This window comes from Myotis myotis, unplaced genomic scaffold (assembly GCF_014108235.1).
Source record: "Myotis myotis isolate mMyoMyo1 unplaced genomic scaffold, mMyoMyo1.p scaffold_m19_p_7, whole genome shotgun sequence".
Lineage (NCBI taxonomy): Eukaryota > Metazoa > Chordata > Mammalia > Chiroptera > Vespertilionidae > Myotis > Myotis myotis.
In genome coordinates, this window is record NW_023416379.1 from 93,159,074 (window position 1) to 93,173,491 (window position 14,418).

The 14,418-nt window shown below is 59.1% G+C and overlaps 1 protein-coding gene across 10 annotated transcripts in view; it reads right to left on the minus strand.

Moving 5' to 3' along the window:
* The window catches only part of ANKS1A (ankyrin repeat and sterile alpha motif domain containing 1A), a 184,319-nt gene that overhangs the window by 26,811 nt on the left and 143,090 nt on the right, over positions 1 to 14,418 (minus strand). For all 10 annotated transcript variants that reach the window (XM_036316198.1, XM_036316196.1, XM_036316200.1 and 7 more), the window contains one exon: positions 4,401 to 4,467. In XM_036316198.1, coding sequence (XP_036172091.1) covers positions 4,401 to 4,467 — 67 coding nt within the window. The remainder of the gene's footprint in view (positions 1 to 4,400; positions 4,468 to 14,418) is intronic.

Below are 14,418 nucleotides of genomic sequence, written 5' to 3' on the forward strand. Positions count from 1 at the left end.
CCAGGTGCTCTGCCGGGACGGCGACATCGCACTCTGCCGGCTGTGCGGCCAGCGGGCCAGGAGCCAGGTCCACGCTAGACCCCGGGCGCCAGCGAGCGGGGCGTCTCCCGGGCCGGGGCGCTGTCTGAAGGGCTGCCTTCCCGGGCAGGGCGCGTTTGCAGGGGCTGGGTGTTCATTTTCCTCGGATTGTGGCTGTTCCTGTGACCCACCTGCCTGCCCAGGTGGAAAGCAGGCAGGCAGACCCAGTTCCTGGCTAAAGACGAGAAAGCCCAGCCAGATAAGAGAAAAGGAAGCAGTCCTCTGTCCGCCGCGCTGGCAGCTTAAGTCTGTGCACGCTCCGCGCTGTCCGCCCGCTGGCCGAGGGATAAAGGCAGCAAGAGTCCTCCGGGGTCTCCGGATCCCGACGCGCTCCTCGGGGAGGGCAGGGGGTGGGGTGAGGGAGGAAGTCCAGCCCTTCCCGGCAGACCGAGGGCGCTTGGAGCTGAACGCCTTAACCCCCACCTACTTCTCTGGTGCTCACGGGCAAGCACAGATAAAAGGGGGAAAAGAACAGGGGAGGAGAGAGAGGCGTGAGGAAGGAAGAGAACAACTACGAAAGCGTCACCTCAGAGAACTCTTGGCAGTCTTGCTGGTGGAAGGCATCCTGCTGTTCCTGGCACTTCTGCCCTCGGGGCACCAAGGCCACTGGCATGGTTGTCTAGGAGACCCCGGGGACCCAGGGTCCCAGGCTGCCCCTCATCTGTCCTCTGCTGAACAGATGGTGGCCGGGGACGCGGCCTCCCGCGCACGGCAGCAGCCCAAGATGCCGGGTCTGGGGCCACTTGAGCTGCCCTGCCCTTGAGTGGGCTGTCTGCTCCAGGGACCTAAGCAGCAGACTCTCGTCCACCCGTGAAGTCAGGAGTTCCCGGCTGCTGATTCATTCCCGCCTGTGATCCCGCCGGGGCTGGGCCGTGGTGCTGCCGGCTGCCAGAGGGTGTGTGCGCTCACAGAACCGCAGCGAGGGCTTTGTCTACAGGCTCCTGGGCTCCACGCCGCCTGCTGCCGGCCGCTCCACAGTCCTTGCTCACTCTCATAATGCCTGGCCCTCCCCTCCTCCCCCCCCCTCCCCTCCACGCTCAGGAAATACATCAGGGATCGGACATCGAAGCAGAGGCTGCTGCTGCCGTCACTGCCGAGGGAGGACACAGCAGCACGAGCAGCCGAGCAAAACGACAGATCTCCCAACATCCGACACTGGCCCACACCCGCCAGCGCCAAGGGCAGGAGGGATCTCAGGGAGGGTAGAGGAGAACATTCCTATAGTTCTGGCTGGCAGTTCCTAGGACGGCCAGAGAGGGGACAGGGGAAGGTCGCCCAGAGGACACAGCCCAGGGGTTAATGGCTGTGCCTCTCTGCCAAGGGGCACCACAGGAATCACAAAAACAGCCACCAAGCAAGGACGTGACACCTGATCCTCCTCAGGTGAGCGCCCCGAACAGCCCGACGACTCTCTCCGGCCTGGCCTGCGGGAGCGCAGGGAGAAGCCCCGGGCAGGCTGCCCACAACCTGAAGGAGGGCACCCGAGGGGCGGCACCGGGGACCCGGGGAAGCCAGGGCCAAGCCCCAAGTCCAGCTGTGGAGACAGGAAAGGTAACGTGCAGAAGACACCCAGGGACCACATGCCGCCTCTCGGCATGCCAGGACTGCACCCAACGGGCTGCTGCCGGCCCTGGCGTGGGGCTGGCGCAGGGCGGGGGCCCGGGGGGAGCAGGCATTCGGCGGCTACTCGACAGCCAGAGTGGCTGGTGAAAAGAAGAAAGCCAAGCGGTCTCTTCCGCTTGACAGAACAAAGCCAGAGTGGCCTGGCCAGCGGGCAGGCTCACACTCCTGGACTCGTGATGTGGGGTGAGCTGGAAACGACGTCTGCCAGGGGATTCAGGTAACTGGCTCCAATGCTGGCAGCTCAGGGGCTCACGGCCCCAAACAGGACTGAGACCCGAGTGCCACAGAGGTCTCGCCGGGCAATCCCACGCTCAGCTGAGGGCTGGCTGCTGCAGGGGCTGCTCCCCCAGCCAGGCGGGCAAACCCGAGCCCAGGCCCTTCTCTGGGATCCAGAAGCCCAAGGACAACCTGCACCCCGATACTGACCATCAAAATAAACCAGAACCCTGCTCTGGGCCGAGGCCTGGTGCTCCCTGGGGTCCTGGCGAAAGCCCCCTCCTGACCCTCAGACAGAAAGCAGAGTGCCAGGCAGGCTGAGCCCACCCTCTCCACACGTCACGCCTGGCAGGATGGACACGCTGTCCCGGTGGCACCCTCGGGAGCCTGCCTTTGACCTCCTAAGCTGGGGTATGAGGATGAGTCAACCCGTGAGTATGAAAGCAAGACCGTGTTGGGATCCAGGAACCTAGGGGGGTAGCGGGGCCAACCAACTCCCACCACTCGCATGGGTCATGGGGGCAAGAACCGGCCGGGCAAAGGAAGGGCTCTGCCTCCAAGGACAAGGGCTCCTCTGTTTCCAGAGGTGCAGCCGATCTCCCGACGGAGCCACGCCAAGAGGTGACCGCACAACCAAGCTCTCAAGCACCCAGAGGTGGGGCCCCTCTGATACAGAGGGTGCAGGAGCAAGACCGGCCTTGGCTAAACTGTCAGCCACCCATCCCTGGAGGGGCCCACCCATCCCTGGAGGTGCCCACCCATCCCTGGCGGTGCCCACCCATCCCTGGAGGGGCCCACCCATCCCTGGAGGTGCCCACCCATCCCTGGAGGTGCCTACCCATCCCTGGAGGGGCCCACCCATCCCTGGCAGAGCTGTGAAAGGGCAGCGGTGTTGGTCTCAGCCCAGAACTTCTGTCACTCACACACCTGACCCTTGGTCAGGCCTGCACACTACAGTCGAGCGCAAGGCTGTAGGCCCGACAGCAGCAAGTGCCTGCAGACAAGGCCACAAGCCAGAGAGCCCCTCTATGGACCCTCCACAACCCAAGACAGACACAGACAGACCAAAGCCAGCTGGGCCTGCTGGAACCCAGGGAAGCAAGGCTGATGGAGGGAGGGCGCCCCGGAACCCAGTCTGAGAATGGCGCGGAGACAAGCCGGGCAGATGCCCCTCCTCTCTAGGCTTCTCCGGACCTGTCGGCAGTGGTTTCAGGGGTGGAAGCAAGCACAGCCACTGTTCATTGAGTGTCTCTGGCTCGAGTATTTGCACACGTCACTCAGTCCCATAACCTATGTGTAGGGACAGTTAGGCCAATGGCGGGAGTCGGGGCTCAGAGAGGCTAGTGGCTTGTCTGAGACACATGGATCTAGAACGGGTGGGCAAACTTTTTGACTCGAGGGCCACAATGGGTTCTTAAACTGGACCGGAGGGCCGGAACAAAAGCATGGATGGAGTGTTTGTGTGAACTAATATAAATTCAAAGTAAACATCATTACATAAAAGGGTACGGTCTTTTATTTCAATAGTTTTCATTTCAAACGGGCCGGATTCGGCCCGCGGGCCATAGTTTGCCCACGGCTGATCTAGAATCATGATTTGAACCCAGGACGGGGCCCCAGGCCTGTACTCCCTCCACAAGCCCACGCCTCAGCAGGTCCCTTCTCCCCAACGTGCACACGCACCCCACCCACCAGACTTCCCGCCAGGGCCAGAGGCCCACGAGGAACCAGAGGCCACTTGGGGCTAACAGGTCAGCCCTGGATGGAGCCCCCAAGCAAGCGAGGAAGCCTATCCCTTCGGAGCAGGAGGCCTCTCCTTGTAAGGGGCAGAGACGGGGGTCGGGGGGTCGGGGGAAGCAATGTGAGCGCTGTTCTGAGAGGCACCTGTAAGTGTCACCTGACTTCAGAAAGTAACAACCACGACTCTATCGTAAGGATGACAGCTCAGATAAGGCTCCTTGGCCCCCGTTTCAAGTGAAGGAAAGAGAAGCAGACCTCACCCCTGAGGCTCTGAGACGGAAAAACACCCAAAGGATAGTGAGCTGAAGTGAGAGCCGAGCGACCGAGGAAATGGAGAGACACAGGAGGAAGCGGTAAAGCCGGCCCCTGGGGAGATGCCGGCTCACAGCCGCGCGGGGCCCGGGCCGAGCGAGGCCCCCAGTGGGGAGCCCAACACCGAGAAGCTCCGATGTCAGCCCCTCGGAGAAAGCCCACACTCATGACAAGAATGATGAGTGACGGCTGCTCACGAGGAAATGCAGTTTCTGAATAGGCAGACAGAAACTCAGCTTGCACACAGCCCCCTCCGCTCTGTAAGAGGAGCCATGGCCCCACCGAGGACAGCGAGCCGGGCTGTCCGGACAAGGAGCGGCTGAGAGGGGCACCGTGGCCTGAGGCTGACCTCTCGCCACCTTCGGTGCCAGAGGAGCCCGGGGCGGAAGGGCACCAAGGCCTGTGTGCGCGGGCGGCGGCTCAGTTCGTACCTGAGGCCTTCTGCTGCTCCTGAGAAAAGTCAATCCCTTCTCCGATGGAGCTCATGATCTTCTCAATCTGAAACGAAGAGGAACAGGAAGGAGAGGCGTCAGGCTCGGGCTCGGCAGGGGCAGCTCACCGTCCGTGCACCGGGCAGGCCTCCGGGCTCCTCCGAGACTCCAAGGGAGCACCAACCTGCAAGGCACCGGGACCTGCCACAGCCGGGGAAAGCCCACAATGGCCACGGCCAGGCGGGGCCTGAAGACAGACTCTGAGGGCGCGAGCGGGTGCAGATGCCAAAGAGCCGCTCTTCCAAGGCACACGTGCCTCACCCCCAATTCTCCCGGACCAGGCAGGCCTGGGCAGAGGGTGGGAGCAGGCCAGGCCTGGCACACTACCCTGCACGCGCCAGCATTCCGATCCATGAGCGAGGCGGCCAGCTACGTCGCAGCAGCAGCCCATGTGCCTAGAGCAGTGGCAAGTCGGAAGCACTCAACAGAGCACCGATACCGCATGACCGCCCCCTCAGGTGCGGCTGCTTTCCAGAGCGGAGACGAGCACGTAACCCTAAGAGGAGGGCCTTTTGCTCCCTGGAGGCCAGCCATGCCGGACAGAGCTCCGCGTCAGGGATGCGAAGGGCCAGACACTTGTCCTCAGGACCACAGCGGACGGCTGGTCTCAACGCGTCCCATGTCTCCAGCCCTGGCCCGGTATGGACCACCTGTCCAGCCACCTGGCTTTGGTCACCCCGAGCCAGGCCCAAGCCCCCCGCCCCAGGAAACCTGGCCAGGGCAGCAGGCCAGGCGGCGAGGGGCCACCTCCTCTTCCTCCCCTCCTCCTTTCTGGGTTGCAGTGATCATGAGCTCATTCACTTGCTCTTTTTCCAAAAAAAATGGAAAGAGAACCTTTTGTACCAGGGCTTGGAAGCTCTCCTCTAAGTGCAGGCGAGGAGCCTGGGTCTGACAATCAGAAAAACAGCCGCTCTCCAGCCAGCCTGCAGCTGGCAGACAAAGCTGGCACACTGACGCCCGGCAGAAGAGCTCAGGGCAGCCGGCCCTGCCCTTCCCCCTCTCCCCCCGCCCAGCCTAGAAGGGGCATTCTCCAGCTGCAGAAATGGCTGCCTGCTAACAACTCCACCCTGGGCTCAGCAAAAGCAAAGGGACCAGGACAGCTGACCAGTGGGGCAGTGGCCGAGGCCGAGGCCGGCCGGCAGCAGCACCCCACAGCTCCCCCCACAGCAGGCAGCGCAGTGCGGCAGGGAACGGCCCAGGTGGACAAGTGGGCTCTCAACACCAGTGCCTCCGTGTTCCGTCCGTAAAGCAGGGACAGACCCTGCCTCCCACGAAGGGTTGTGTGGACCAGGAGTATCGTGTTCGTAAAGCATCCGGCCGAAGCCCTGGCTCACAGAAGATGCTCCATACAAGGTTAGTCGGCTTTCCGCGTCCCTCAGGTATCTGAATGCTCTAGCCCAGTGAGACTTACCTTTAAAGTTTTAAAACATATTTTCCTCACATTTATTTTGTGACAGGTAATGCATCCACATGATTCAAAAGGTACAAAAGGGCATTCAGAGAAAAGTCTCCTGCCCCCAGTATAACCAGTTTCTCCAGTGACCTTCTGGGTCCATCCACTCGCATGTCATCAAACCTATGAATGGAACCCACCTCCCCACTGATGGAGGCATTCCCTTTCCATTTAAGACTACCCCTTGGAATTCTTCCTACGGAAGAGAACTTTAAAAAAGGAAACATTTGAAATGGATGAGGTACAGCATCCCGGGTGTGGCTGTGTGATAGTTATTTACCAGGCCCCTGCCGTGCGCGTGTGGCCTCGGTCCCCTCTCCTGGTAAGCAGGGCCGCGGCGAATACTGTCCCACACGCATCTCTGTTCACCTGTGCAGTCCCCCTGTCGAGTGATTCCTAGTTACCCCGAGAGTCCTGGCAGGCACAGACCTCACAGGTCCCCCCCGCTCTGACTTTGCTAAGGCCTTCCCGAGACGGGCAGCTGCTAACGGCCCCAGTCAATTCACCCCATTTGCAGAAAACACTGATTTATAAACATTTGTCTTTTCACGACTTAAACCTTTTTTCTAACTTCAACCCAGGGGTCCTGCTGTTTCCCCAGGAAAGGCCGTTCTCCAGCAAGCTGCTCCCCACCCCAGGCTGCACGTAATGCCACGCCAGCGCCAGGCCCGAAGCCTGGTGATCCAATCAGATGACAAGCCAGGAAGCTGGGCAAAGAGTGGGCACGTGATACGTATGTGCTGATGGGCCTTCTTTTTCCTTCCCCACATTTATGGGAGGAAAGTAGGGCGCCTGGGTGAGGACACATCCTACATGGGTGATGGGTCCTTATCCCAGGCACCCCTCCTCCAGGCCAGAGGGTGTGTGTCGGGGAGAATCACCATGCAACCACCTTGGGGGTGGAGTCAAGCATGTTTTGTTTGCTATTTTACACCCCCATCCCTGGCCCGTGGTTGGCTCGTCACACACACACACACACACACACACACACACACACACACACACACACGATGGGGGAGGGAGGGGAGTAAATAGGAGAAATATGAGTGGTTTCCACTTGCTTGGAGCCGGCAATGAAAAGTGCGTTCAAGGCCACGCAGAGGGTCAAGGGTGGGAGAGCTGAAATGGAGGAGACTCCAGGTGTCCTTTGAGGTGAAGTGGTCACCCACATGGCACATTTCCCGGTCATCATCACCTAATACCAAAGCTCCAGCTGGCCTATCCAATCCACACCTCCTGGCTGCCTCATTCATGAGACTGTGCCAAAGGGCCTCCGGAATCACAGCCAACAGGCGCCCTGCGCCTCCTGCTTGCCCAGACACCCTGAGGCCACCAACCAAGGGCCAGGGGACGCCCCACAGCCCTCGGGTGGTGGTGAGGACTCAGGGCTGTCCCCTCCACTGGGAAGGGACTGAGCTCTGTGAACGGCAGCACAAGCCCGCGGAGAGGGCCGGCAGCGCGCAGCAGGACTGCCGGGGGGAAGGGGCAGCACAGCCGTCCGGCCTGTTCAGAGCCCGGCAGGTCCCTGCCCTGGCAACGCCGGCACAGACTGGGGCGTGGTCCTGCCGGCCCGGGAGACGGGAGGAGCTGGGCCACAGGGTCTCTCCCTGTTCACCGCCCTGCCCCCTCCGGGCCCAGAACCAGCAGAGTGAATGTGGTCATTCAGTCTAGACTAAGAGGAGCGGGCACAGGAGGCAGATACCATTCCGATCTGATCTAAATTTTGTGCAGTTTAACCGTTTAGGCTGCTTTCCCAGGAATGGGGGGGGGGGGGGATGGGAGGGCTCAGCTCAATTTTGTCTTCTCTACTGTTGAGAATGAGTGTCATGTTTGGAGAGAGCTGGGGAACAGCCACACTGTCATCACTTCCCACCAACTCGATTAGGGAACTTGTGTCTGGTAAGGAAAGACCTGAAGGCTATTATCATAATGGAGTCATGTTTGGAAATAGTCCATTTTTAGGAAGTACTCAGGATGATATGCATTCCCTATGTGCCCCCCGCCCCCCCCAAGGGCTGTACAAAATGCATTCCCTATGTGCCCCCTGCCCCCCCCCCCCAGGGCTGTATAATATGCATTCCCTATGTGCCCCCTGCCCCCCCCCCCAAGGGCTGTACAAAATGCATTCCCTATGTGCCCCCTGCCCCCCCGCCAGGGCTGTATAATATGCATTCCCTATGTGCCCCCTGCCCCCCCCCCAGGGCTGTATAATATGCATTTCCTATGTGCTCCCTGCCCCCCCCAGGGCTGTATAATATGCATTCCCTATGTGCTCCCTGCCCCCCCCAGGGCTGTATAATATGCATTTCCTATGTGCTCCCTGCCCCCCCCAGGGCTGTATAATATGCATTTCCTATGTGCTCCCTGCCCCCCCCAGGGCTGTATAATATGCATTACCTATGTGCCCCCTGCCCCCCCCAGGGCTGTATAATATGCATTCCCTATGTGCCCCCTGCCCCCCCCAGGGCTGTATAATATGCATTCCCTATGTGCCCCCCGCCCCCCCCAAGGGCTGTATAATATGCATTCCCTATGTGCCCCCTGCCCCCCCCCAGGGCTGTATAATATGCATTCCCTATGTGCCCCCTGCCCCCCCCCCAGGGCTGTATAATATGCATTCCCTATGTGCCCCCTGCCCCCCCCCCGGGCTGTATAATATGCATTCCCTTTGTGCCCCCTGCCCCCCCCCCAGGGCTGTATAATATGCATTCCCTATGTGCCCCCTGCCCCCCCCCCCGGGCTGTATAATATGCATTCCCTATGTGCCCCCTGCCCCCCCCAGGGCTGTATAATATGCATTCCCTATGTGCCCCCTGCCCCCCCCAGGGCTGTATAATATGCATTTCCTATGTGCCCCCTGCCCCCCCCAGGGCTGTATAATATGCATTCCCTATGTGCCCCCTGCCCCCCCCCCAGGGCTGTATAATATGCATTCCCTATGTGCCCCCTGCACCCCCCAGGGCTGTATAATATGCATTCCCTATGTGCCCCCTGCCCCCCCCAGGGCTGTATAATATGCATTCCCTATGTGCCCCTGCCCCCCCCCCCCAGGGCTGTATAATATGCATTCCCTATGTGCCCCCTGCACCCCCCCCCCAGGGCTGTATAATATGCATTTCCTATGTGCCCCCTGCCCCCCCCCCCAGGGCTGTATAATATGCATTCCCTATGTGCCCCCTGCCCCCCCCCAGGGCTGTATAATATGCATTTCCTATGTGCCTCCTGCCCCCCCCTCCCCCCAGGGCTGTATAATATGCATTCCCTATGTGCCTCCTGCCCCCCATCCCCCACAGGGCTGTATAAAATGCATTCCCTGTGTCTGAAAATAAAACCAAAAACAAACACGGAGGTGCTGCTGCCCAGGACACCTGACGTCTGTGTGCCTGGAACACGGAATCCTGGCTGCCCACGGGCTGCAGTGGGAGGTGATTCTGTGCACAGAGAGGCCCCCATTCACCACCACCAGGACTGCTGCCAGGAGCACCTCGGACTAAGAATCCACTTTCCGGGGGGAGCGGAGGGGGCAGCTAGAGGGAAGAGTGCTTCCCCGGGTGCTGAGGACATTCCGTGTGCCAGGAGGTGTGCGGGCACGGTCCGTCCACAGCCGAGCCACAGGCCCGAGGGAAGCCTTCCTCCGGGGGGTGGAAAGTGAGAGGCGGGGGCTCCCAGCTGTAGCCGAGTATCAGAGCAGGAATCGCTCGGTGGACCTGCCTGGGAGCCGAGGCCAGTGCAGCGGAGGGAGGGAAAGGGATCGCCTTCCTTCTACCTTCTTTTGTGCAAATGGGAACAAGGGATGTGTCTGTGATTCACCAGCAACTGAATGTGGCTCCTGATGTCAGACACTCCCACCCACCCCCTTCCTGCTGGCAGCTCCCCGGAGCTCTCCCACCACTCGGAGAACACACTGCAGTCTCCTCTGCCCCCAACATTTACCATCATATCTGCCCAAAACCACACTCTGCTTTGCACTGGTGCTTCCCTGGGGGGCTGTTCCACAGCGAGTCCCAGAGACACTGCCGAAGCATGAAGGGCGACGATCCTGGCTCCCCAGGGTGCCCTGTGCAGAGCTGGCGCACTGGCGTGCCCGGACACACAGGAACAGCTGCCATGTGTTGAGTGTGCACGCCAGGCCAGTCACTCACTGGCTCAGCGCGAGGGAGAGGCAGCCACCACGGCCGGCCCAATCCGGGTTCCCTAACTCACTTCCCGCCTCATCTGTGCCTTTCCCAGATGATGCCCATTCTCCAGGTGAGGAAGTCGAAGCTCCATGCCAGGACAGACTTCCCCGCTGCCTGCGGATGGCACAGGGCTCCTCCCGAAGAGCTCGAGCTTCCTGCGGGGACCAGGTGGCAGCGGGGACTTTCCGGCCAGGGTCCCCACGCCAGGGCACAGGGCTGAGGCATGGGCCCTAACTGTGCCCCAGGGCTGCTGGTGTCAAGGCCTCCTCCGCTGTGCAAGGACCTGAGACTGCTGACAGTGCACTCCAGGCCAGAAGCCCGGCAGGACCCACCGCCACCGTCCCCGCCTCGTCGCCGCAGGCAGGCTCCCGGCCCAGAGCGGGCTTCCCCTCCACACCCAGGAGGGTCATTGACTGCAGTCTACGTCTCTAACTGACCATGTCTGGTCACTCTCCCTGCCGGAAGCCGGTCCATCCTTGCTGCTTGACACAGTCGCTGCAGGAAAGAAACATCTGCACAGCATATGTTTCAAGGGACCTGGCGTATATAGCATACTGTTCTTAATATGTTTGCTCCCCTTAGCGCTGTGTGTTTTAACCAAGGTCACCTCTCCGAGAAAGGTTGTTTCCCCAGGTAGGAATTTTTCCCTGAAGTCAGGGAGGGGATGAAACTCCTTAACTAAGTGCTAGGCGGGTAGTTAATCACTTTAACTACAAACAATCACACTTAAGCTACATAATCTTTACTCCCTGGAATGGAGATAAGAAACACCCTAACCTTTGTAATAGAAATTGACAGGATTAAAATCAACTGTGATAAATACGGATGTAACAAGACAATAAACAGCAGAACTTCGCTGGAGATCCAGACCAGAACTTGGCTGGAGATCCTGGCTAGGCTGCTGATCAACTGAACGCTTTCTCCGTGTCCTTCCTTCTTCGCCGACTCCGTCTACGCCTTTGGGAACCCCTGGACCTGCTGGGGTTGGACCCCGGCATCTCCCCTCCCCCTAGACCTCAGGAAGGGCAGGGATGGGCTGAAGTAGCCAGTTGTCCTGATTTCGGACCTTGTCGCTGCTTTGAGGAGAGGGAGGTGGGACGGTGGGGGCGGGGAAGGCGGCAGGCTCAGGGCTGTCAGCTAGGCCTCCACCGCGCAGGCTGGCAGCTCCACTAACAGGGGGGCCCCCTTCTCCACAGACGCACAGGGGTCTCAGCTTCATCGGCGTCATCACAGGGGCACTCAGGCGGTGACCACATTAACTGCCCCACCCCTATCCCACCCCCTTTCCTGCGGGACAGAGACCACAGGGCCCCGCTCTCCCTGAAAGCCCAGCCGGCCTGTGCTGGGCCCCGTCAGACAGTGGGGTGAGGACGTCATCGACCGCAGCCTCAGTCTCTAACCTCCTCTCTCCCTCCCCACGGTACCCCTCCCGTCCCTCTCGGAGGCTGATGCTGGCCTTGCTCCCCAAAGCGTCTCTCACCCACGTGGACGGTCGGCCCTTTTCCTGACCTGCAGGTGCTCACGCCCCACCTACAGCCTGACTGGAAGGGAGTCCTGCTTGCACACAGTACCTGCCGGAGGACCTCAGAATGCAATCTTTAACGCAAAGCCCCCGAAACTGCTGGGAGAAGAAGAAACGTTGGGAGACGTAGATTCCAATGAACTTCATTATTGTCGCCACATCGCACTGGGCGGGTGCCAAGGCCTGGCTTCAAAAAGTGGGACAAGGATCTAAAAGTTTAATGAGGATATGTATTTGGGTTCTAGTCCAATTTGCACAATCTACTCTCCATCCAGGAGCAGGCTTCCTGGGGGTGGGGGTGGGGGGGAGGGGGCACACAAGCCTCAGAAAGGCCGCAGGCCCCTCGGACCCGGGTGACCAGCCTGGCGGGCCTCTGGGTTCTTTCACCAACCCCCCGTGCCTCCCCCGGGCCCCGTCCTCCCACAGGCGCAGGGCACCCCAATGCACTGATTGTTAGCCTGGCTATGCGGTGAACTAGCCCCAGGAAACACCCCAAGCTCCCACTCGAGGTCCATTTCCTCAGTAGTGTGGCCGGGAAAGGGTCTGATGGACGCCCACCGCGGCTCAGGTTCTGTAGGGAGACCTGCCTCATAGCATCGGGTTGTCAGATGTGGAATTCTGAGCACCACACTTACATGTTTACGATGTCAAACGAAAACTTCATACATGTAACACAAACACACTGCCAGCCTCCATCGCTGCCCGGGGGTGTCCTGCAGCTTGCTAGTAGCTCTGAACTCGGGAACAGGAAGACGCTGGGCAAATGAGGCTGAGAGAGTCCCTGAACTGCACGGTAAAGCACTAGCTAGCCCAGTGATGGCGAACCGGTGACACGCATGTCAGAGGTGACACGCGGACTCATTTTTTTTTATTGATTTTTCTTTGTTAAATGGCATTGAAATATATAAAATAAATATCAAAAATATAAATCTTTGCTTTGCTATGGTTGCAAATATCAAAAAATTTCTATATGTGACACGGCACCAGAGTTAAGTTAGGGTTTTTCAAAATGCTGACACGCCGAGCTCAAAAGGTTCGCCATCACTGAGCTAACCTCTCAGGTGAGCCTCACACAGAGCACATGCTGCAGCGAGTCCGTCCCATGAAGCCAGAGGCAGCCCGAGCCCACAGCGTGGGAACGCCAGGAGTCCCTAGGGCGGAGGGGCAGGAACTGACCGGAGAGGGACATGAGGGACTCTCTGGGTGGTGATGATATTCCGTATCTTGACAGGAATCTGGTCACACAAATGTATGTGTTTATCAAAACTCAGGGAATGGTAGATTAAAGATTTATGCATTTTACTCTGCATAAATTTACTCCCCCAAGTAACTATAGGAAAATACTGAACGCTGGTTAATGTTAGATATGATAACATGTTTAAGGATGACATGTACCGATGGCTGCATGTTTGAAATGCATGGGAAATAACGGGTTTTTAAGTAGGCTGAGATGTGGAGAGACACGAGATAAAGCAAGTACAGCACACGCTAACTGGGAGCCGAGGCTCTCAGTGGGGATGGAGGTATGCACTCTTCAAGTCTCTCTCCAGTTTTCTGAATGTTCAAATGTTTTCAGAATAAAATACTGCGGGGAAAACCTCTTTCAGGATCAAATCTCTTGGAGAAAAAGAAATTATAAGCTCAACCTTGGTTTTCGTTTCATTTCTAATGAACTCTGCTCAACATGCTAATGAGCAAAGACGTGCCCACGGGCCAAGGAAACAAGAGAGGCAGGAGGGAGGCTGACGCCACTATCTGGGCACAGCGCCCCGGGCTCGCAGCACAGCCTCTCTGCTGGGCGTGCTCGCTCTGCCAGAACCAGGTGTCCCAGTCTTGACAGTCAGAGCTCCCGGGAAACTGGCTCCGGCTAGTGGGGCTGACAGACACTGACCCCTTGGGCAGCACTAGGCTGGCAGGATGCGTGTGTACCCTTTACAGCCTGAAGCAATGAAGGAGGACCAAGTCCACCCGCAGGCACCGCTGGAGCCAGGGAGAGGCGTGCGATGTGCTGAGAGCTCATTACTTCAGGTCACCTTCACTGATAATTCACTTCAGGTGCTGACGTAGCCTTCTCTTCAGAAAGTGCTCTGGTCAGTGTTAACACAGAGCCTTGGGGGCGGGGGTGGGGTCTGGCTCCACCCATGGGCCTTGGCACTGCACACCAGCTCATGCCTCCCTCCCTCGGATTGGTTCATCTGCACACCCCCCCCCCCCCACCCCAGAGGGCGAGGATTCTTCCCATTTTACAGAAGAGAAAACCAAGCATCAGAAGAAATACGGGGCGCCCAAGGTCACAGGCTGGAACACGAACCAGTGCCCCGACTCCCCGCGCCCACCTTATTCAGGGCCTCGCTTCTGCGCTATCAGGGCTCAGAGTACAGCTCCCACATGCGGGCCAGACCACTGACAAGGCAGTGGGAGTGGTGGGGAAAATGAGGACTTTGGATTAAGAAACTTGAGTTCAAAATCCACGTAATCAGTTGTGGAGCCGGGGCCAGGTGACTTAATATTTTTCCAACTTCCTTTTCTGTAAAGTGTGAAAAATGTCCTCCCCAGGGGACCACTGTTGTGGACAAATCACCACCTCTCCTCCTCAGAGGCGAAGAGAGCTGCTGCACAGACCTGGCGAAGGGCAGTCTTGGTGGGTGCTCGGTGCAGACAGAGCCCAACAAGCTGTCAGTCACGATGACACGAGTTTGCGCACACTCTGCGCTTCGTCAAGGACACGGGCCTCCGTGCGACGCCACGTTCCCTGGAAGGCCTCTCCCTGGCAGTGAACCAGGCTCCTGCGCGTGAGCCCCGCGG